This window comes from Heterodontus francisci, chromosome 3 (genome assembly GCF_036365525.1).
Source record: "Heterodontus francisci isolate sHetFra1 chromosome 3, sHetFra1.hap1, whole genome shotgun sequence".
Classification (NCBI taxonomy): domain Eukaryota; kingdom Metazoa; phylum Chordata; class Chondrichthyes; order Heterodontiformes; family Heterodontidae; genus Heterodontus; species Heterodontus francisci.
In genome coordinates, this window is record NC_090373.1 from 204585502 (window position 1) to 204611025 (window position 25524).

The window sequence follows — 25524 nt, forward strand, 5'->3', positions numbered from 1 at the left end:
CTGATGTCCCTTGCATGTTTCTTCATGGCCCTTATATCCATAATGGCATAATTTGCATTGATGTCCTCCTCCTCACCTTCTTCATAGTCATCTTCATCTGAGGAGGACTGTTGTTCCTCCTGTTCCTCCACAGGCAAAATGTAACCGTGTTTAATTGCTCGGTTGTGGAATGTGGAGCAGACAATGATTATTAGTGAGACCCTCTGTGGCGCGTACTGAAGAGCCCCTCCAGACCAGTCAAGGCAGCGGTAGCCCAATTTCAACATGCCAATAGTGTGTTTTGATGATGGCTCTATCGGATGCATGAGCTGCATTATATTGCTCTTCAGCTGCACTTTGGGGATACCACACTGGTACATTATCCACGTCCAAAAGGGATAACCCTTGTCACCCAGGATCCGTCCATCAACTTCAGCCGGTTCGAAAACAATTCCTGGCAACTGTGAGTTCCGCAAAATGTATGAGTTGTGACAGCTTGCTGGGAAATGAACGCAAACTTGCATGATTTTCCTCGTTCAACAATTGGAATCTCTTGTGATTCACAAATGCTGCAGGCTGGTCCCAGGGAGCTCTAATGGCTACATGAGTGCAGTCGATCACCACTTGCACTCTAGGGAAACCAATGATGGCGCTGAAGGCCGCAGACCTTGCTGTATGGCTGTCCTCATCTACAGGGAAGTAGGTGAAATCATTTGCACGATGAAGTAGGGCATTGGTCACCTCTTTGATGCACCTTTGGATCGCAGATTATGATATGCTACATATGTCACTTATTGATCCCTGGAAGTCACTGCAGCAATAACCTTGAAGACAACTGGCATGGATTCCCACCAAACCCACGCAGTTGCAAGGTATGCTGCAGGATCCTACAAATTTCTGGGACCATTTCATGTGACATCCTTAGGTGTCTCGGGCATGACCTCTGACATTTGAAGGCAATTTGTCCTTGTCCTGAGGATGTGATGACGTGCCAATGCCCATCTTCAATAATGCCTTTCCTGGATGGCATCATTCTGAGCATCCTCATCTTCTTCTGCCTGCTGCTGGCATTCAAGCATCATACATTGAGGGGAAAGAGCCCTCCTCAACCATTCCCTCAGCTCTTCCTGTGGTAGGAGACAAATTGATTGTATGAGACCCATGTCTTGCAACTTTGCAAATATTGAAATAAGCAGAGCATTTCAATTCAGCCTTCTGTTGTAAGTTGGATGAACTTTTGAGGTAATGAGCAAATTGCTTTTATGTGCCTTAAAACTGCACCCAGCAGGAAATCCCAACTACCATCACTGATCTCTTTCTGCTCAACTTGCAATTCTTGAGTAGCCACATGGTGTGCCTTATCAAAGAACAAAGAACAGTACAGCACAGGAACAGGCCATTCGGTCCTCCAAGCCTGCACCGATCTTGATGCCTGTCTAAACTAAAACCTTCTGCACTGCCAGGATCCGTATCCCACTATTCCTATCCTGTTCATGTATTTGTTAAGATGCCTCTTAAACATCGCTATCGTACCTGCTTCCACCACCTCCACCGGCAGCAAGTTCCAGGCACTCACCATGCTCTGTGTAAAAAACTTGCCTCGCACATCCCCTCTAAACTTTGCCCCTCGCACCTTAAACCTATGTCCCCTAGTGACTGACTTTTCCACCCTGGGAAAAAGCTTCTGACTATCCACTCTGTCCATGCTGCTCATAACTTTGTACACCTCTATCATGTCGCCCCTCCACCTCCGTCGTTCCAGTGAAAACAATCCAAGTTTATCCAATCTCTCTTCATAGCTAATACCCCCCAGATCAGGCAACATCCTGGTAAACCTCTTCTGTACCCTCTCCAAAGCCTCCACATCCTTCTGGTAGTGTGGCAACCAGAATTGCATGCAATATTCCAAGTGTGGCCTAACTAAGGTTCTGTACAGCTGCAGCATGACTTGCCAATTTTTATACTCTATGCCCCGACTGATGAAGGCAAGCATACCGTATGCCTTCTTGACTACCTTATCCACCTGCGTTGCCACTTTCAGTGATCTGTGGACCTGTACGCCCAGATCTCTCTGCCTGTCAATACTCCTAAGGGTTCTGCCATTTACTGTATACTTCCCACCTGCATTAGACCTTCCAAAATGTATGACCTCACATTTGTCCGGATTAAACTCCATCTGCCATTTCTCCACCCAAGACTCCAACCAATCTATATCCTGCTGTATCCTCTGACAATCCTCATCACTATCCGCAACTCCATCAATCTTTGTGTCGTCCACAAACTTACTAATTAGACCAGCTACATTTTCCTCCAAATCATTTATATATAATGCAAACAGCAAATGTTCCAGAACTGATCCCTGCGGAACACCACTAGTCTCAGCCCTCCATTCTGAAAAGTACCCTTCCACTGCTACCCTCTGTCTTCTATGACCGAGCCAGTTCTGTATCCATCTTGCCAGCTCACCTCTGATCCCGTGTGACCTCACCTTTTGTACCAGTCTGCCACGAGGGACCTTGTCAAAGGCTTGACTGAAGTCCATGTGGACAACATCCACTGCCCTTCCTTCATCAATCATCTTCGTCACTTCCTCAAAAAATTCGATCAAGTTCGTGAGACACGACCTCCCCTTCACAAAACCAAGCTATCTTTCGCGAATAAGTTCATTTGTTTCCAAATGGGAGTAAATTCTGTCCTGAAGAATCCTCTCCAATAATTTCCCTACCACTGACGTAAGGCTCACTGGCCTATAATTTCCTGGATTATCCTTGCTACCCTTCTTAAACAAAGGAACAAGATTGGCTATTCTCCAGTCCTTTGGGACCTCACCTGTAGCCAATGAGGATACCAAGATTTCTGTCAAGGCCCCAGCAATTTCCTCCCTTGCCTTCCTCAGTATTCTGGGGTCGATCCCATCAGGCCCTGGGGACTTATCTACCTTAATGCTTTTCAAGACGCCCAACACCTCCTCCTTTTTGATATCGACATGACCCAGACTATCTACACTCCCTTCCCCAGGCTCATCATCCACCAAGTCCTTCTCTTTGGTAAATACTGATGCAAAGTACTCATTTAGTACCTCGCCCATTTCCTCTGGCTCCACGCATAGATTCTCTCCTCTGTCCTTGAGTGGGCCAACCCTTTCCCTGGCTACCCTTTTGCTCTTTATATCCTCGGAGAAAAAGTTATATTTGTGCTACTAGGCATGTTTCTCCACCTTCAATCCTCCTCCTGTACCTTCCAGCCTGCATCCATCATCCTTGACCCACCAAATGTAACTTTACACCTTCCCTCTGTTACCACCGATTATCTTGACTTCCAGGGATCAATAGGTGACACCCATTACCTTGGACCGGATCATCATCAATTTATTCATGCCACGCCTCCCCAACTGTTCCTACTCCCGTGATCACCCAACAGCTGACTTTCACCCCGATCCTCCTAAAATCCACCTTAATGTAGTTGCTGAGTCCCGTTCCCCCTCCATATGATGTTGTATAATATCCAATCCTCAGTTTCGACCGTCCCTCCTACAAAATCCAATTGCCCCCTGTGACTATGACCGTTCCCTCTAGCAGCCAGTACCCTGATTTCGCCCCACAGGACCCCGACATAGACAGCACTCACTCCTCCCTCTAGGCCCCTCATGACTATCTGTTTCGTCATGCACACATCAATCCACCACCCCCTGCAACCACCCACAACTTCAAAATCAATGACAACCAGTGCACACCCTGAAGGCTGCCCTCCTCCCTCATCTGCTCCTCTATCCTCCTGCGACCCCAGCCTGTTCTGCCCCAGTACCCTCCCCTGTTTCTCACTGCACCCGATAACCCCACCCTGTCCTACCCAAGTACCTCCTTGCTCCTCCATGCACCCAATAACCCAACCCTGTTCTCACTGGTTACCCTCCCCTGCTCCTCCATGCAACCAATAACCCCACCCTGTAGTAACGCTACCCTCTTCTGCTCCTCCACGCACCCAATAACCCCAGCCAATGTCTTCACCGGCTACTCTTCCCTGCGCCTCCATGCAACTACTCCCATGCCTTCCCCGCCATCACCTGAGAAGAATCGCCCTTGCTGCTGCCAAGCCTTGAGCCAAACATCCATTCCAATCTTGGCCTTTCTTGTGCCAAGGAGTGCAAGATATGAAACACTGACCTCAAATACAACTGCACAAAGCCAACTGGTGTGTGCCACCTTTAAACAAATGTGAACCGGGTGGCGCAGGAGTACTGTTCGCCGCTAATGTAATCTAACTTAATGTGCATTAAGTGTTGGGTAATGAGTATTCATGGTATGGTAATACATGTAAAGCTGCAATCTGCCACCATGCGGGGGAGTGGGGGGTGGTGGGGGGGGCGGGTGGTAACCTGGACCACCGCAAACACGCCACTGACTTAACTGCAATATAAAAACTCACTGCTGGAATCCGAGAAAACACATCACACCTATTTAAATCACATCGCCCGCCACCAAAGCCACTCTTGCAGGCCCCATAAAATTCACTCCTTTTTTAAAATTCGTTCAGGGGATGTGGGTGTCACTGGCTCGGTCAGAATATATTGCCCGTTCCTGATTGCCCTTAACAAGGTGGTGGTCAGCTGCCTTCTCGAACCACGACAGTGAAGGAATGGCGATATAGTTCCAAGTCAGGATGGTGTGTGGCTTGGAGAGGAACTTGTAGGTGGTGCTGTTCCATGCATCTGCTTCCATACCTTCTTCCAGGTGGTAGAGGTCACGGGTTTGGAAGGTACTGTCGAAGGAGCCTTGGTGAGTTGCTGCAGTGCATCTTGTAGATGGTACACACTGCTGCCACTGTGCAACGGAGGTGCAGGGAGTGAACATTGAAGGTGGTAAATGGGGTGCCAATCAAGTGGGCTGCTTTGTCCTGAATGGTGTTCAGCTTCTTCAGTGTTGTTGGAGCTGCACCCATCCAGGCAAGTGGAGAAAATTCCATCACACTCCTGACTTGAGCCTTGTAGATGGTGGACAGGCATTGGAGAGTCAGGAAGTGAGTTACTCGCCGCAGAATTCCCAGCCTCTCACCTACTCTTGTAGTCACAGTATTTATGGGACTGATCCAGTTTAATTTCTGGTCAATTGTAATCCCTGGGATGTTGATGAAGGGGGAATTCAGCGATGCTAATGCCATTGAACATCAAGGGGAGATGGTTAGATTCTCTCTTGTTTGAGACAGTCATTGCCTGGCACTTGTGTGGCGCAAATGTTATTTGCACTTATCAGCCCAAGCCTGGATGTTGTCCAGGTCTTACTGCATCTCGACACGGCCTTCTTCAATATCTGAGGAGTCCAAACGGTACTGAACATTGTGCAATCATCAGTGAATATCCCCACTTCTGACCTTCTGATAGAAGGAAGGTCATTGATGAAGCAGCTGAAGATGGTTGGGCCTAGGACACTACCCTGAGGAAATCCTGCAGTAATGGCCTGGGACTAAGATTATTGACCTCCAACAACCACAACCATTTTCCATTGTGCTAGATATGACTGCAACAGCAGACAGTTTTGCTAGGGTTCCTTGATGCCATATTTGGTCAAATGCTGCCTTGATGTCACGTGCAGTCAGACTCACCTCATTTCCTGAGTTCAGCTCTTTTGTCTATGTTTGGACCAAGGCTGTAATGAGGTCAGGAACTAAGTGTCCCTGGAGACACCCAAACTGAGCATCAGTGAGCAGGTTATTGCTGAGCATGTGCCGCTTGATAGCATTGTCAACGACGCCTTCCATCACTTTGACGATGATCGAGAGTAGACTGATAAATGGTCGGGTTGGATTTGGCCTGCTTTTTGTGGACAGGATATACGTGAGAAACTTTCCACATTTCCGGCTAGATGCCGGTGTTGTAGCTTTACTGAAACAGCTTGGCTCGGGGCATGGATAGTTCTGGAGCACAAGTCTTCAGTACAATTGCTGGAATTTTGTCAAGGCCCATAGCCTTTGCAGTATCCAGTGTATTGACCTGTTTCTTGATTTCATGTGGAGTGAATCAGATTGGCTGTAGACTGGCATCTGTAATGCTGCGGGCCTCAGTAGGAGGCTGAGATAGATCATCCACTTGGAACTTCTGACTAAAGATGGATGCAAATGCTTCAGCCTTATCTTTTGCACTGATATACTGGGCTCCCCCATCGTTGAGGATGGGGATATTTGTGGAACCTCCTCCTCCTGTTAGTTATTTAATTGTCCATCACCATTCATAACTGGATGTGGCAGGACTGCAGAGCTTAGATCTGATAAGTTGGTTGTGGGATTGCTTAGCTTTGTCTATTGCATGCTGCTTCCGCTATCTAGCATTCAAGTAGTCCTGTCTTGTAGCTTCACCAGGCTAACGCCTCATTTTTAGTTTTTCTGGTGCTGCTTCTGGCATGCCCTCCTACACTCTTCATTGTACTAGGGATGGTCCCCCGGCTTGATGGTAATGGTAGAGTGGAGCAAATGCCAGGCCATGAGGTTAGAGATTGTTGTTGAATACAATTCTGCTGCTGATGATGGCCCACAGCACCTCATGGATGCCCAGTTTTGAGTTGCTAGATCTGCTCAAAATCTATTGCATTTAGTACGGTGGTAGTGCCACACAACACAATGGTGGATATCCTCAATGTGATGACGAGGCTTTGTCTCCAGAAGGACTGTGCGGTGTCCACTCCTACCAATACTGTCATGGACAGATGCATCTGCGACAGGTAGACTGGTGAGGACGAGGTCAAGTAGGTTTTTACCTCTTGTTGGTTCCCTCACCACCTGTCGCAGTCTAGCAGCTGTGTCCTTTAGGACTCGGCCAGCTCGCTCAGTAGTGGTGCTACTGAGCCACTCTTGGTGATGGACATGAAGTCCCCCATCTGGAGTACATTTTGTGCCCTTGCACAAATAGGTGTTCAACATGGGGAAGCACTGATTCATCAGCCAAAGGGGAATGGTAGGTGGTAGCAGGAGGTTTCCTTGCCCATATTTGACGTGATGCCATGAGACTTCATGAGGTCCGGAGTCCTGTCATGTCCGCTACACAGGCAATTTGTTGGAAGTGTTCTCCTCTGCTCTAAAAATAGACATTTTTCTGACTGCCTGTTCCCTCAAATGAAAGGCCAGTTTTTGCAGCCCCTCCAATTATCTTCTTTCCACAGCAGTCAGCCGCCACAAGAAAAAGTACTATTCCTTTTAAGTGCTCTTAAGCGTCACTGATGACTCAGTGCTCTTGCACATTTATGAATGACTGGGAAGTTTAGACAAATTATATAAATTAGGTACCCCTTCAATCCTACAGGGTCAAACAAACGCATAAACAGCGCAGGTGCACTTGTGAACGCCATGAGGATGGGCCATATTTTGGCCTGATTGCAGAATTGGGGTTCAACGAAGAAGATGAAGAAAAGATGAAAAAGATGAAAAGGTGAAGAAGAACTTGCACTTATACAGCACCTTTCATAACCTCCAGATGTCACAAAGTGTTTTACTGCTAAAGAAGTACTTTTAAAATCTAGTCACTGTTGTAATATAGGAAGTGCAGCAGCCAATTTGTGCACAGCAAGGTCCCACATACAGTAATGAGAGAAGGGACAGATAATCCGTTTCAGGATTATTGGTTAAGGGGTAAATTTTGTCCAGGACAGAGTGGAGAACTCCCCTGCTCTTCTTCAAAATAGTGCCATGGAGTCTTTTACATCTACCTGAAAGACCTTGATTTCATGGCTCATCTGAAAGACAGCATCTCCGACAGTGAAACACTCCCTCAGTACTGCACTAGGTAGATTCTATGAATCTTAATGGATGGAAAATTATGTGGAGGCGTACTAACTTTCACTGCCAAATTCCTAGTGTGAGCTTCTGTCACATAAAGCTCCTGTACAAAATGTACTCAATTGTAAAATCTGCCAGAATATCGTAGTGCAGTTGTGTTAAAATGAATCATGTACTTACTGTATTGCATGGCTGAAATTTCTTTTGTCCAGGCCTTATGATACAACACTTCAAACTTCACCAGTACATAAGCAATTGTGTTGTAATTTTGCACAATGGACATGCCCTGTGGGCTTTTCAGAATGTCAGAATTTTTCTGAAACAAAAAGATTTAAATTTAAGACTAGAGCTATCAACATACTATTAACCTTTTCATAAGTGCAAAAATATCTTCATGCACAAGCATTAATATTGCACTGCACATTCATACATAGCGAAAAATAATATTGTGGCATATCAAACATAAAACATTCTGAAAATAATTCTTAAATGTACAACTAAAATTTGACATTTTGTATGAAAAAAGACTATCGTCTTTTACCTGTCATGATAGAAAGATAATGGAGTTGTTGACTAACCATAGCAATTAATTCCTACCAATTAGTTGACACAGATCTGGACAGGTAGCAAGCAAAACCTAGGTATCTATGACAGCAGCTGGCAACTTTTAAAGGGAGGTATGTCCCTGAAAGTTGCCACCCAGGTTAATAGAGCTGTTAAGAAGGCATATGGTGTGTTAGCTTTTATTAGTAGGGGGATCGAGTTTAGGAGCCACGAGGTCATGCTGCAGCTGTACAGAACTCTGGTGCGGCCGCACCTGGAGTATTGCGTGCAGTTCTGGTCACCGCATTATAGGAAGGATGTGGAAGCTTTGGAAAAGGTGCAGAGGAGATTTACTAGGATGTTGCCTGGTATGGAGGGAAGGTCTTACGAGGAAAGGCTGAGAGACTTGAGGTTGTTTTCGTTAGAGAGAAGGAGGAGAAGAGGTGACTTAATAGAGACATATAAGATAATCAGAGGGTTGGACAGGGTGGATAGTGAGAGTCTTTTTCCTCGGATGGTGATGGCAAACACGAGGAGACATAGCTTTAAGTTGAGGGGTGATAGATATAGGACAGATGTCAGAGGTAGTTTCTTTACACAGAGAGTAGTAGGGGCGTGGAACGCTCTGCCTGCAACAGTAGTAGACTCGCCAACTTTAAGGGCATTTAAGTGGTCATTGGATAGACATATGGATGAAAATGGAATAGTGTAGGTCAGATGGTTTCACAGGTCGGCGCAACATCGAGGGCTGAAGGGCCTGTACTGCGCTGTAATGTTCTATGTCTATGTTCTGGCTGAAGAGAAGAAACTAGTGCAGAAATGGCTGAAACAGCAGTGTGATAATGGCCAGGTAGTCTGCTTTTGTGATGTTGATTGAAAGATAAATATTGGCTAGGTCACCAGGGATAACTCTTGTTTTTCTATTAAATAGTGACATTTTACATTCACCTAAGAGGGCAGACCATTCGGGAGTTTAATGTCTCATCCAATAGATGGCATTTCTGATATTTGTGTTTAAGTCTCTGGAATGAGACTTGAACTCAAAATCTTCTGATTCAGAGGCAAGAGCGCTACCAACTGAGCCAAGGCTGAGACATTAAATATTATAATGAGGCTGCGTGCCTCCGAGTTAACTTATTTTCCACGTATAATCCTTGCTGGCCAAGTTTTCCTGGCCTCAGGAAACCCAGCAGTGAAAGGGAGGTGAGGACTGCTTCATAGAAGAGGTACATGGCTTCACAACACTGCTTGTGGGGTCCAGGAGGAGCATGACCCAGAGGTGAAAATTGCCCAGGTATGTCCTATACACAAAAAGCAGGAGAAGTCCAACCCGGCCAATTACCACTCCATCAGTCTACTCTCAATCATCAGTAAAGTGATGGAAGGTGTCATCGACAGTGCTATCAATCAGCACTTGCTTAGCAATAACCTGCTCACTGACGCTCAGTTTGGGTTCCGCCAGGGCCACTCAGTTCCAGACCTCATAACAGCCTTGGTTCAAACATGGACAAAAGAGCTGAACTCAAGAGGTGAGGTGAGAGTGACTGCCCTTGACCTCAAGGCAGCATTTGACCGAGTATGGCATCAAGAAACTCTAGAAAAACTGGAGTCAATAGGAATCAGGGGGAAAACTCTCCGCTGGTTGGAGTCTTACCTAGCGCAAAGGAAGATGGTTGTAGTTGTTGGAGGTCAATCGTCTCAGCTCAAGGACATCACTGCAGGAGTTCCTCAGGGTAGTGTCCTAGGCCCAACTATCTTCAGTTACTTTATCAATGACCTTCCTTCAGTGCACATGGGATAGGAGGTACTATACTGGCATGATTATAGAGAGTAGGAAGAAACGGGTCATTCTCGCATTGGCAGGCTATGACTAGTCGGGTACTTGGGCCCCAGTTGTTCACAATATATATCAATGATATATATCTTGGAGCATGGAGCCCCGCCTCCTCCACAAAATCCAACCTGTAGTGAATTTGGATTTCCAAAAGGCATTCGATGAAGTACCACATCAAAGATTACTGCACAAGTTAAGAGCTCATGGTATTGAAGGTAATAAATTAGCATGGATAGAGGATTGGTTAACTAACAGGAAACACAGTAAGGATAAATGGGTCATTTTCAGGTTGGCAAACTGAAAGTAGCGGGGTGCCACGGGGATCAGTGCTGGGGTCTCAACTATTTACAATCTGTATGAATGACTTGGAGGAAGGAACAAAGTGTATTGTAACCAAATTTGCTGACAATACAAAGATAGATGGAAAAGCAAGTTGTGAGGAGGACACTTAGGCCGGAATTTTACCAACCCACTGAGTAGGAGGTCAGAGGTGGGTGGGGTAAAATTGCAGCAGACCGCGTTTGTAGGAAGTCTGATGTCATGATGTCACTTCGGATTTTACCAGCAGCGGAAACCATGGAGGACAGACCTCTGACAACGAGGTGGCAGGATACCAATTAAGATATTTAAAAAGCCAATTAACTGCAGTTTTATTCGCAGTGCAAGGGGACCACTGGGCTTCGGTGCCCTGCCTGGTGAAAAGAAGCAGCAGGGAGGCAGGGAATGATACGGAAGTGGGGGAAAAGTGCTACTTCTTCAGTGAAGCCATTTGGACAGCCAGCATGCGAGGGCAGGAAGGGTGGCGTACAAAGGGCAGTGGCAGACGTCAGCAGAAGAGGCGCGAAGGTGACGGAGTGGAGTGGGTGTTGCCACGGTCTCAGAGGGGATAAATGCCCTGAAGAGAGGACACAGGGGAATAGGAACATAGGAGCAGGAGTAGGCCATTCAGCCCATCGAGCCTGCCTCACCATTTAGTACGATCATGGCTGATCATCCACCAATGCCTTTTTCCCACACTATCCTCATATCCCCTTATGTCTTGGTATTAAGAAATCTGTCTATCTCTGCTTTAAACATACCCAATGACTCAGCCTCCACAGCTCTCTGGGGTAGGGAATTCCAAAGATTCACAACCCTCTGAGTAAAAATATTTCTCCTCATCTCTGTCTGAAGTGGCTTCGCCCTTATTTTGAAATTGTGTCCAGGGATGTGGGGGTGGGTGGGGTGGTCGGCTTGTTGGTATGACATGGATTGAAAAGGAGGCCACCTGCCATGGGCCTCATTTACCCAGGTCTCATGGGTCCCGTTGAGGAGGGGCAGCTCTGATGCAAACTCCAGCAGGGGCACATAACCATCTAGCGGGCCAGACATGGGATGGGTCCAGCACAGAAGGTTGCAGGGGGGCACATGACCAACCATGTGTATGCAGAAGAGCCTATCCCCAGGAAACAGTTGTTACAACCAAGGTGGGAGCAATGCACTGTTAATTCAGTCCCACTACTCCACAGGTCATAGTATATCAAATAACGTTTCCCACCTATTGACGAATAGACAAATTAAACACGTTATTTTTTTCCACCAGAATAAAGCACACCAAAACAGGTTTCTTTAAACAACAATTATTTTTTAGAAAAGAAATAATAGGTATTAACCACTAATGAGGTAAAGCTATATATGAAAAAAAACCTTATTTCCTTAACCCTCACACACACTCACATACATTTAAAAATGGTTAATTGGGGGAAAAGGATTTTTAGTTGACAGCTGTTTCTTAGGAATATAGGGAATAATAAAAATAAATTCATTTATCACGTCCTGGTAGGATATTTTGGGTACGGTGAGGTGTGCCAGAGTCGAATAGTCAGATGACATTCGAAGTCTCTCCGGGCAAGGTTGATAAACAGTCTGTGATAGGTAGGCTTTCAGGGCAATTTGTTTGCGGTAGGTGTCAGACAGGTCTTTCGGCAGGGATGCAGCAACCGCTTTGCTTGGGTTTTAAAAACAGCAGTCCAGCAGGAGAAGGTTTCTTGAGATTTCAGGAGCTCCCAAAACACAGGAGATAACAGGAACCACTCTGGATGCAAGAATTCTTCAGAGACTGCAGGCAACAGGAATCTGCCAACTTTCAAATGCAGGATTCCTCTTCAAGAGATGCAAGTCTCCTTTACAGAGAGAGGTCACACTGTCCTGGGTCTTTCTCCCTTGCTGCAGGCAGATCAAAGCAAGATTACAAATGAATTCCATTTATCCAATTCTCAGGCTTTTTAAAGGGTCCAAGGTGAAAAAAGAACCTTCCTGAGCATGGTCACACAGTGTCTCCCCCATCACTCAAATGCTGCTCTTAAGAAAGGTCAAATCCCTGTGGTTTCCTTGAAATTGGTGGCTTTCCTATCCTTGGATAAGTTCAACTTCCTTTCAAAGCACCCATGAAGTTCAACTTTTTTTTTGACTTCCTTTCAAAACATTGCAGGAATTCCAACTATCTGCAGGTTAGTGTTCACTGAGCAAAAAAAAAAATTCTCAATTTTTTTAAACACACAGAATTCTCAGTTTTTAATAAAAAAAACAGTTGTAACACAATATATGGCCCAAGGCTGAACCTTCTGCAGATGTCCAAGCAGCAGTGTCTCTGAAGACTGCAAGCTCTCCAGGGAGGCCATCACTGATCTCGGCACCAGGCTACAGGACGAACTGAGACTCATGAGGATTGGTGGACACCCAATGTCCCGTGGGCCTGAAGATCACTGTGGCTCTGAACTTCTACGCCTCTGGCTGCTTCCAGGAACTGGGGACGTGTGGGATCTCCCAGTCTGCAAACCATCGGTGCATAAGGATGCCTGTTCAAGGGGGCAGGTGACTAGTGCAACACCGACTGATCCGAAGAGTCAGGCAGGGAGGACCATTAGGTTTGGGTCCCTCGCTGGATTCCCCCAGGTACAAGATGTCATTGACTCACGAATGTGGCCATCAAGGCTCCCGTGGACTAGGCAGTGGCTTTCATCAACAGAAAGGGTTTCCACTTGTTCAATGTTCAACTAGTGATCACTGAAAGGGGATCCTACAGGTGTGTTCCTACAGGAAGCAGCCACGATGCCTACAAACTTCGACGGTCCCAAGTGCCACAGATTTTCTAGATTCCCGTGCGCCTTCAAGGATGGATTCTAAGAGACAAGGACTACACACTACAGGCATGGCTGCTCACGCCTATGAGGAACACATGCACGGATGCAAAGGAGAGGTATAACACCTGCCACGGATCAACCAGAATGACCATTGAGCAAGGCATTGCAATTCTAAAGATGCTTCAGCTGCCTTGATTGATCCATTGGAGCCCTTCAGTATGCCTTAGTGAGTGTCTCGTGTATCGTGGTAGCCGGCTGTGCACTGCACAACCTAGCACTGCAGAGCGGGGAGGCATTGAACAATGAAAACACTGGTGGTCGCGATGCCTCTGATGACGATGAGGATATGGAGGAGCCAGTTGACCAGGTGATGCAAGTTCCCTTGAACCACAGGGAAGGCAAATTGAGATACACACAAGGGAGGCTCAGAACAGCCTCATACAGAGCCATTTCCTGTGACCCTTGTTCCATTTCAGAAAGATGCGAATGAAGATTTAGCTTGAATCAGCCCTGTTGCTGTGTCTTTCATTTGGCTGTCCATTGCCCAGGTGCAGATCGCATAGTGGCAAGGCTGAGGAGCTCAACAGATGCTGCTTAGTCCATTACTTCCAGCTCCTTCAGGTAGACAAGTGTAGATGTGATCTGACAGCGCACCAAAAACTAGAATGAGAAGCAGGAAGATTAACTGAAAGATTTATTGAGGCACACAACAGAAAGGAAACTTAACATCTAGATATGTAAATCACCCGTGTTCCCCAAGTTCAGCTAAGTGCTCCTCTTAATTCTCATGGGTTCTCCGACATGATGCTGCCCCTGCGCTTTCAGCTGACATGGAGGGAGGCTGCTGATTGTGCTGCCCCTGGGCTTGGGATGACTTTGGCTGTCATCCTCTGGCTGCCTGCAGCCTGGAGGGCCCAGGCATGCTGAGGGTCTCCTGCACATGCTCTGTTGTTTCAGCTACAGGAGCTGGTGTTACTGGCAGAGGAGCTGAGGAGCTGCTGTCCACTCCAGGAGCGCCCTGGGAGGAGCCCCAGAAGTGGAAGGCAGCCACTTCTCCTCCCTTACAAGGAACACTTACTTATATCTTCTCTGCTGACCTGAGAAGGAGGAGGACCTGGTGGAAATCTAGGTGCCTCTTTCCCCTCTTGCCTTGCCACTGCTGCATTCAGCTCATGGCCAAGGCAATGACATGCAGGTCTGTGTATATCTCTGGCAGCTACCGACTGGTCTGCCGAATTTAGCTCTTCATGAAGGTCGCCAGTCTCTCAATAGAGGAAGCCAAGCATGCACCCATTAGAGACAGGGCAGCACTCATGGCCTGGATGGATACCTCCATCATTCGCATGGCTGTGCATAGCCTCTAAAAGCTCTGCCAGATGTTCCATCACCTCTCACTTCAACTGCAGCAGTTGCCATATCACAACCAACTCCAAGACATGTCATGAGCCTGGAACTCAGCCTGGACTTGGCCTCCCACAGTCCTCCAACCATCAGTGGCCTCAGCTGTCACAGCCTCAATCAAATCTCAAGTGCATCTGTGTTGTGTGCACCAGCTTGTGACTGTGAATCTAATCGGAACGCATACTCACCGAAGGGAGAGTATCTGTGCTGGTGGAGGGTGCAGAGGGATGATATGACACGGCACCCTCTGATAAAGTCTCCTCTTACTCAGAGGTGGCCGACTGTCCCCCAGTCTCTCAATGTCTTATAGCCTTGGCTTGCCACCGATCTGTATGAGAGAACATAAACATGCACTGGCCACATAAATACCATAGGTCCAAGAGCAGGTCAGAGGCTAGGAATCCTGTAGCGAGTAACTCACCTCCTGACTTCCCAAAGCCTGTCCATCATCTACAAGGCACAAGTCAGGAGTGTGATGGAATACTCTCCACTTGCCTGGATGGGTGAAGCTCCAACAACACTCAAGAAGCTCATTACCATCCAGAACAAAGCAGCCACTTGATTGGCACCCCATTCACAAACATTCACTCCCTCCACCACCGTTGCACAGTGGGAGCAGTGTGTACCATCTACAAGATGCACTGCAACAACTCACCAAGGCTACTTAGACAGCACCTTCCAAACCCACAACCTCTACCACCTAGAAGGACAAGGGCAGCAAATGCATGGGAACACCACTTCCTGCAAGTTCCCTTCCAAGCCACACAGCATCCTAGCTTGGAACTATATTGCTGTTCTTTCACTGTCACTGGGTCAAAATCCTGGAACTCCCTTCCTAACAGCATTGTGTTTGTACCTACCCCACATCGACTGCAGCGGTTGATGAAGGCAGCTCACCACCAACTTCTCAAGGGTAATTAGAAATGGGCAACAAACGCTGGCCTAGCCAGCGATGCCTACATCCCCCAAATGAATAAAAAAAGGGGCTCCCATTTCCTCATCCTTGCCATGCTTGTTGTGGAGCTCCATGTGTCCAGCATTGGTCATATGGGAACTATGCCTTCTGTGTGTCACATGCATCCTAGTGCAACCGCACTTGTTGACTCACACTCTTGGGTTGGCACTCCTGTCTCATAATCAGCAATAGTCGATGGCTTGCCAGTTCCAAGGTCTCCTTCTCCATGGGGGTGAGGATGTTGGGATACAGCTGGTCTTGGCCCTCTCTTTAATCTTATGTGCCCTCTTCTCCAGGAGGCGCAAAAAGGATGACTGCTTGTTTTCCCATGGAGCACATTCTGGTGGTAGCCCAGCTGCTCATGATGGGAACACAAAGATGTCACCTGCATACAGCCACTCCCGAGTGACCTTCTGGGGGTCGGGGAACACCAAAAGGCACGTCTCACTGAAACGCAGCCATGCCTTGGGCAGGATATGCTGTTGCCTGAATATCTTGCCACTGACTGGGTGGCCACTCCCTCAGCACCAAGCCAAACCTCTTGGGATACCACATTCAAGCCCCGAAGGGAAAAGAGGTCTGGAGTACTCACCTTGGCAGATCAAATGAGTTCATTGATGCACTTCTGATATGAAACCTAGGTTCTTGGGGTGACCCCACCGTTGTTGATCTCATCTGCAATCGCCGCCCAGGCATGCTTGGTCAGGTGTGTCCCTTTCTCCTCTCCTTCTCCCTTTTCTTGAGAAAGGACCTCCCGCCTTCCCTTGCAGTCTGGAGGAGAACATACAGGGAGGCATCGCTGAACTGTGGGGCTACCCAGGTCTTGCTTCTGCTATTTGTGTGTTGCGTCCTTGGTACCTTTGAGTCTTGAATGAGGGGCGCAGCAGCAGCAGGAGCAGGATGGTTGTAGGCAGCTGCAGCAGAGTGTCTCCAGGCAGCAGTGGCAGGTTATACCAAGGCAACAGCACCAGTCTCTCTAGGCAGCAGTGACAGTTCAAACCAAGGCAACAGGAACTGGAAGAGACTGCCTTGTTCATACAGAACGAATGCAGGCTGGCTGCCCTTTAAATATGGTGCCAGCACCCACTGCGGCATCAACTGATGCTGTCCTGACCACCTCCGTTCCCACCTCGCGCCCTGATTTGGCCAGTCCCCGCACCGTGCGCTCCTTAATCGGCTGGTTGCTGCGAGATCGCCTGCAGCCAGCTGCCTAATTAGATAACAGAAATGACATCCACTTCCAGTGCCGGTGCCATGGCCCACACCATCGCCATAAATCCAGCCCAAAGAGTCTGCAAAGGGATATCGATAGGTTAAGTGAGCGAACAAAAATTTGGCAGATGGATTATAATGTGCGAAAATTTGAGGTAATACACTTTGGTAGGCAGAATAGAAAAGCAGAACTTTATTTACATGGAGGGAGAGACTGCAGAATGCTGCAGTACAGAGGGATCTGGGTGGCTTCGTACAGTTAGCATGCAGGTACAGCAATAATTTTTAGGAATGCAAATGGAAATGTTAGTCTTTATTGCAAGGGGGATGGAGTATAAAAGTAGGGAAGTCTTGCTACAACTGTACAGAGTGTTGGTGAGACCACACCTAGAGTACTGTATAGAGTTTTGGCCACCTTATTTAAGGAGGATTATACTTCCATTGGAGACAGTTCAGAGAAGGTTCACTCGGCTGATTTCTGGGATGAAGGAGTTGTCTTATGAAGGAAAATTGAGTTTAGAAGAATGAGAGGTGATCTTATTGAAACACATAAGATTTTGTGGAGACTTGACAGGGTAGATGCTGGGAGGATATTTTCCCTTGTGGGGGATACTAGAACGAGGGGGCACAGTTTCAGAATGAGGGGGCTCCCATTTAAGGCAGAGATGAGGAGTGAATTTCTTCTCTCACATGATCATTAATCTTTGGAATCTCTACCCCAGAGAGCAATGGAGGCTGGGTCATTCAATATATTCAAGGCTGAGTTAGACAAATGTTTGATAACAAGGGAGTAAAACAGTTACAGGTGGCAGGTAGGAAAGTCGATTTGAGATCATGATCAGATTAGCCATGATTTAATTGAATGGCAGAGCAGGCTCAAGAGGTCAACTGGCCTACTCCCATTCCTATTTCTTATATTAGCGTCATAGAATCATAGAGCCATAACAGCACAGAAGAAGGCCATTCGGCCCACCGGCTCTCTGGAGAGCAATCCAAATCAGTCCCATTCCCTGGCTCTATCCCCATAGCTCTGTAAGTTCATTTACCTCAAGTGCCCATCCAATTTCCTTTTGAAGTCTCCCCTTCCACCACCCTGGTAGGCAGCGAGTTCCAGGTCATTGCCACTCACTGCGTAAAAGAGTTCTCACTTGCCCAAAACCCTAAATCTGTGTCCCCTAGTCCTTGTACCATCAGCTAATGGGAATAACTTTTCTTTGTTGATTCTAACCAAACTTGTCAAAATCTTGAACACCGCTACCAAATCTCCATTCAATTTCCTTTGCTTCAAGGAGAACAACCACAGCTTCTCCTACCTAAACTTGCAGCTAAAATCCCTCATCAGCTCTGATCTTATTAAATGGTGGATCAGGCTCGAAGGGCCAAATGGCTCAGCCCAGCTGCTATTTCTTATGATCTTATAGTGATTCACAGGGCACAAGTGCACAGGAGTTCAGCACAGGGATAGGATGGAAGGTAGAAGCTCACCAAGACAAGGCCACGCACACTGCAGAGGATTTGGATTTTGAAGGCCCAGGCTACCTGCTGATGGACACTGACCAGAAAACACAAAACCCAAATTCTGCAAATGCTGGAAATCTGAAATAAAAACAGAAAATGCTGGAAATACTCAGTGCAAAGAAAATCTAGGTAGACAGTTGGGACTGCTATTTAAATATGAAAACTGCTCACTAGCTGGCGTTTTAGCCCAGCATCCTGACTTTAATTCTGTGCACAATGATTTCCCAGGCTTCCTGGAACTCACCAAGTAAAATAAGGCGAGAGGACAGCAGGAAGTGACACAGCTACGCAACTGAAGAGCAGGAAAAGCTTTAAAGACTTAGATCTGACTCCTGAATTCTTGCCTAAGTGAAATGCCTTTGTTCACAGGACTAGTTCTGAGAGTGTGCTTTCACTGCTTTCTAAGATATTGGAGGTTATTTCTGCTATCTTACAGTTTTTTTGCCTTTGATCTGAACTTTCCAGCTGTTAGCCATCCTGGCAGCATGAGAGCAACTTAGAGAGCTCTATCCTGGTCCTAAGCTGAGGAACAAGAGGAGCAACGGCAGCAGGAGCAGCTCCAGCAGGAGCAGCCTTCTCCTTAACTACTTACCACTCCACTGGAGTGAGGCGATGGGTCTAGAGAGCCAGCTCACAGGAGGCAATACCCCCAATACAGGCAGAGGATAAGCTTGCTGGACATGACTGAGCACCAGTGCCTCAGGGGGCTCAAACTTTCCCGTCAGGTAGTCACTGACATTTGCAGCCTTCTGGAAGAAAACCAGGTGGGCATGTATTGCAAGTGATGGTCAAAGTCACCACAGCCCTTAATTTCTTCACCTTTGGCTCCATGCTGGTGGCATTTGTAGAATCTCACAACCAGCTGTCCACAAGTACATTTTTAAAAATTCATTCATGGGATGTAGGCATTGCTGGCGAGGCCAGCATTTATTGCCCATCCCTAATTGCCCTTGAGAAGGTGGTAGTGAGCTGCCTTCTTGAACCGCTGCAGTCCTTGGGGTGTAGGTACACCAACAGTGCTGTATCAAGGGAATTCCAGGATTTTGACCCAGCGTCAGTGAAGGAATGGTGATATAGTTCCAGGTCAGGATGGTGTGTGGCTTGGAGGGGAACTTGCAGGTGGTGGTGTTCCCATGTATTTGCTGCCCTTGTCCTTCTAGTTGGTAGAGGTCGCGGGTTTGGAAGGTGCTGTCTAAGGAGCCTTGGTGCATTGCTGCAGTGCATCTTGTAGATGGTACACACTGCTGCCACTGGATGGGGTGCCAATCTGTTTTGGCCTGGATGGTGTCAAGCTTCTTGAGTGTTTTTGGAGCTGCACCCATCCAGGCAAGTGGAGAGTATTCCGTCTCTCTCCTGACTTGTGCCTTATAGATGGTGGACAGGCTTTGGGGAGTCAGGAGATGAGTTACTCGCCTCAGGATTCCTAGCTCTTGTAGCCACGGTATTTATATGGCTACTCCAGTTCAGTTTCTGGTCAATGGTAGCCCCGAGGATGTTGATAGTGGGGGATTCAGCGATGGTAATGCTGTTGAATGCCAAGGGGAGATGGTTAGATTCTCTCTTGTTGGAGATGGTCATTGCCTGGCACTTGTGTGGCACGAATGTTACTTGATACCCAGTTCTGCCCTTCTTTGAGCCAGGTCTCTGTTTTAACTGCCGCATCAGAGTTCCAAGTGGCTATCTGTGCCTGCAACTCATCAACCTTATTTATCACACTCTGCATTCACATACATGAACAGTAAACCTAATTTAGACTTTATTACTTTCCCCCTGACTTTGAACCCACCCCATAACGTACTATTGATGAAGAACAATTATCACCCTCCTCCTCTTGGCACTCCAGTCCACGTTGCAGTGCAATGTTGGGCAAGGCACAGCAGATCAATATGATTCTAGTAACCCTGGCTGGTGCATACTGAAGGACATCCCTATATCTGTCCAGGGATCTGAACTGTATATTCAGCATCTGAAAATTCTTGTGCAGTTACAGCTTTGATGCTCATGTGGCTTCTGTTGTATCTTTCCTTAGCATCAGTGGTAAGGCTTCTCACAGCTGTCATCAGTCACGTCTTTAGAGGTTGATCTTGTCTCCAAGGAGCCATCTGCTGACTCTGCTTCGAGGTGTGAATATCTGTTGTAGGCTTGACTGATGCAGGATAAAAGCATCATGGCAGCTGCCTGTGAATGTTGCACAGATATGTGCGATGATCATTTTGTGGTTGCCGACTTTTGATGGAGTGGAATTCCTTTATGTTGATGAATACTTCAGGGTGATGTGAAGATGCCTTGACAGCCATATGTGTGCAGTCTTTGACTTTCTGGACCTGTGGGAATTAGCCAGAGCAGGGGTCTGCAACCTGTGCCCCCAGAGCCGCATGCAGCTAGATGAAGTCCCGCCTTCACATTGAGGATACCCTCCATCGTGTGGTGTGGCTAACCACCGTGCGAAATGGAATAGATTTCGAACAGATCTAGCAATGCAAAACTGGGCATCCATGAGGCGCTGTGGGCCATCAGCAGCAGCAGAAATGTACCACAATCTGTAACCTCATGACCTGGCTGGCATGTTCCCCATCTACCTTTACCATCAAGCCAGGAGACGAACCCTGGTTCACTGAAGAGTGCAGGAGAGCATGCCAGGAGCAGCACCAAGCATACCTCAAAATGAGGTGTCAATCTGGGGAAGCTACAACACAGGACTTCTTGCGTACCAAACTGCATAAGCAGCATGCGTAGACACAGCTTAGCGATCCCATAAAAAATGGATCAGATCTAAGCTCTGCAGTCCTGCCACATCCAGCCGTGAATGGTGGTGGACAGTTAAACAACTAACTGGAGGAGGTGGCTCCACAAATATCCCCATCCTCAATGATAGGGGAGCCCAGCACATCAGTGCGAAAAATAAGGCTGAAGCATTTGCAACAATCTTCAGCCAGAAGTGCCGACTTGATGATCCATCTCGGCCTCCTCCTGAAGTCCCCAGCATCACAGATGCCGGTCTTCAGCCAATTCGATTCACTCCGCGTGATATCAAGAAATGACTGAAGGCACTGGATACTGCAAAGGCTATGGGCCCTGACAACATTCCGGCAATAGTACTGAAGACCTGTGCTCCACAACTTGCCGTGCCCTTGCCACGCTATTCCAGTTCAGCTGCAACACTGGCATCTATCCGGCAATGTGGAAAATTTCCCGGGTATATCCTGTACACAAAAAGCAGCACAAGTCCAACCCAGCCAATTACTGCCCCTTCAGTCTACTCTCAGTCATAAGTAAAGTGATGGAAGGTGTCATCGACAGTGCTATCAAGCAGCACTGCTCGGTGACACTCAGTTTGGGTTCTGGCAGGGCCACTCTGCTCCTGACCGCATTACAGCCGTGGTTCAAACATGAACAAAAGAGCTGAACTCAAGAGGTGAGAGTGACTGCCCGAGACATCAAGGCAGCATTTGACTGAGTATGGCATCAAGGAGCCCTGGCAAAATTGAAGCCAATGGGAATTGGGGAAAACTCTCTGCTGGTTGGAGTCATACCGAGCACAAAGGAAGATGGTTGTGGTTAGAGCATTTTTTTTAGAACATTACAGCGCAGTACAGGCCCTTCGGCCCTCGATGTTGCGCCGACCTGTGAAACCATCTGACCTACACTATTCCATTTTCATCCATATGTCTATCCAATGACCACTTAAATGCCCTTAAAGTTGGCGAGTCTACTACTGTTGCAGGCAGGGCGTTCCACACCCCTTCTACTCTCTGAGTAAAGAAACTACCTCTAACATCTGTCCTATATCTATCACCCCTCAACTCAAAGCTATGTCCCCTCGTGTTTGCCATCACCATCCGAGGAAAAAGACTCTCACTATCCACCCTATCTAACCCACTGATTATCTTATAAGTCTCTATTAAGTCACCTCTTCTCCTCCTTCTCTCCAACGAAAACAATCTCAAGTCCCTCAGCCTTTCCTCGTAAGACCTTCCCTCCATACCAGGCAACATCCTAGTAAATCTCCTCTGCACCCTTTCCAAAGCTTCCACATCCTTCCTATAATGCGGTGACCAGAACTGCACACAATACTCCAGGTGCGGCCTCACCAGAGTTTTGTACAGCTGCAGCATGACCTCGTGGCTCCGAATCTCGATCCCCCTACTAATAAAAGCTAACACACCATATGCCTTCTTAACAGCCCTATTAACCTGGGTAGAAACTTTCAGGGATTTATGTACCTGGACACCAAGATCTCTCTGCTCATCCACACTACCAAGAATCTTCCCATTAGCCCAGTACTCTGCATTCCTGTTACTCCTTCCAAAGTGAATCACCTCACACTTTTCCGCATTAAACTCCATTTGCCATCTCTCAGCCCAGCTCTGCACTGTTGCTGGGTCAAAATCCTGGAACTCCCTTCCTAACAGCACTGTAGGTATACCTACCCCAAATGGACTGCAGCAGTTCAAGAAGGCAGCTCACCACCACCTTCTCAAGGGCAATTAGGGATGGGCAATAAATGCTGGCCTGGCCAGCGTCGCCCACATCCCATGAATGAATAAAAAAAAATAAAAATTAAACACCTTGTGTCCAGGAAGGATAGGAAAGGAGGAAAAGGGGGATCGGTGGTAATATTGATGAAGGAGAACATTGCAGTGCTAGACAGAGAGGATGTCCTGGAGGGGTCAAGAACAAAATCCATTTGGCTAGAGATATGGAACAAAAGAGGTGCAATTATATTGCTTGGTGTAGTCTATAGGCCACCAACCATTGGAAAAGATATAGAGGAACAAATTTGCAAGGTAATTACAGAGAGGTGCAAGAATTATAGAGTAGTTATAATGGGGGATTTTATCCAAATATCGACTGAGATAGTAGTGTAAAGGGCAGAGAGGGGCAAGAGTTTCTAGAGTGTGTCCAGGAGAATTTTCTACAGCAGTATGTTTCCAATCCAATGAGAAATGAGGCATTGTTACATCTGATTCTTGAGAATGATCTGGACCAAGTAGATCAAATGTCCAGAAGGGAAAATTTAGGGGACAGTGATCATCGTATCATAAGGTTTAATCTGGCTATGGAAAAGGAAAAGGAACAATGCAGAGTAAGAATAATTAACTAGGGGATAGCCAGCTTCAATGGGGCAAGAACAGATCTGACCCAAATAAATTGGAATCAAAGGTTGGCAGGTATAACTGTAATTGAACAATGGGCTGCCTTTAAAGAAGGGATAGTTCAGGCACAGTCAAGGGATATTCCCACGAAGGGGAAAGCTAGGGTAAACAAATTCAGAGCGCTCTGGATCATGGTGAAGGAGGAGTTCATTGTGACTCTGGAAGGGTTTAAAATTGATAAGGAGGAAGTATTGGATAGGTTGTCTGTACTTAAAGTTGATAAGGGATCAGGATCGCATGAGATACACCCAAGGATACTGAGGGAAGTGAGAGTGGAAATTGCAGACGCACTGGCCATAATTTTCCAATCTTCCTTAGACTCAGGGATGGTGCCAGAGGTCTAGAAAATTACAAATGTAAAACCCTTCTTCAAAAAACGAGTGTAAAGATAAGCCGAGAAACCAAGGCCAGTCAGTTTAACCTTGGTGATGGGCAAGCTTCTAGAAATGATAATTCTGGACAAAATTAATAGTCACTTGGACAAATGTGGATTAATTAAGAAAAGCCAGCACAGATTTGTTAAGGGCAAATCGTGTTTAACTAACTTTCTTGAGTTTTGAAAGAGGCAACAGGGAGGCTTGGAGAGTAATGCTGTTGATGTGATGTATATGAACTTCCAAAAGATATTTGATGAAGTGCCACATAACAGGCTTGTCAGCAAAGTTAGAGCCCATGGAATAAAAGGGATAGTAGCAACATGGATTAAAAATTGGCTGAGTGACAGGAAACAGAGAGTAGTGCTTATTTATTTTATTTTTTTATTTAGAGATACAGCACTGAAACAGGCCCTTCGGCCCACCGAGTCTGTGCCGACCATCAACCACCCATTTATACTAATCCTAGATTAATCCCATATTCCTACCACATCCCCACCTTCCCTCAATTCCCCTACCACCTACCTATATTCCCCTACCACCTACCTATGCTTAATGGTTGTTTTTGGACTAGAGGAAGGTTCATAGCAGAATTCCCCAGGGGTCGGTATTAGGACCCCTGCTCTTCCTGATATATATTAATGACCTAGATCTTAGTGTATAGGGCACAATTTTAAAAAATGAGGACAATACAAAACTGGGAAGTATTGTGAACTGTGAGGAGGATAGTGTAGAACTTCAAAAAGACATAGACAGCTTGGTGGAATGGGCGGACAAGTGGCCGATGAAATTTAATGCAGAGAAGTGTGAAGTGATTCATTTCGATAGAAAAAATACAGAGAGACAATATAAAATAAAAAGTACTATTCTAAAGGGGGTTCAGGAGCAGAGGGACCTGGATACATATGTGTATGAATCATTGAAGGTGACAAGTTGAGAAAGTGGTGAAAAAAGCAGACAGCATTTTAGGCTTTATCAATAGGGGCAAGGAAGTTATGTTAAACTTGTATAAAACACTGGTTCAGTTTCAACTGGAGTATTGTATCCAGTTCTGGGTACTACACTTTAGGAAGGATGTGAAGGTGGCATAGAGGGTCCAGAAAAGATTCACGACAATGTTCCATCCAGGGATGAGGGACTTCAATTACATAGATAGGTTTGAGAAGTTGGGACTGAGAGGAGATTTGATTGAGGTATTCAAAATCATGAGGGGTCAGGACAGTGTAGATAGAGAGAAAATGTTCCCATTGGTGGAAGAATCATGAACCAGAGGGCACAGATTTAAGGTAATTGGCAGAAGATGCAATGGCGACATGAGGAAAAACGTTTTCACACAATAAATGGTTAGGATCTAGAATGCATCGCCTGACAGTGTGGTGGAGGCAGGTTCAATCAAGGTATTCAAGAGGAAATTGGATTATTATCTGAAAAGGAGGAATGTGCATGGCTATGGGGAAAAGGCGGGGGAGTGGCACTCGATGAATTGCTCCTATAGAGAGCCAGCAAAGACACAATGGGTCAAAAGGCCTCCTTCTGTGCTGTAACCATTCTATAATTCTATGATTCTATCCTAGGAATCAGTCTTGTGTACTTTATTGCATTCTCTCTCGAACAAGTGTATTCTTCCTTAGGTAAGGAGACCAAAACTGCACAGAGCACTCCAGGTGTG

The 25524-nt window shown here is 46.7% G+C and overlaps 1 protein-coding gene across 1 annotated transcript in view; it reads right to left on the bottom strand.

Moving 5' to 3' along the window:
• The window catches only part of LOC137367180 (dynein axonemal heavy chain 8-like), a 2531605-nt gene that overhangs the window by 2098884 nt on the left and 407197 nt on the right, over positions 1 to 25524 (bottom strand). Inside the window, exon 29 of the mRNA XM_068028616.1 lies at positions 7921 to 8056. Within this exon, the coding sequence (XP_067884717.1) occupies positions 7921 to 8056 (136 nt within the window). The remainder of the gene's footprint in view (positions 1 to 7920; positions 8057 to 25524) is intronic.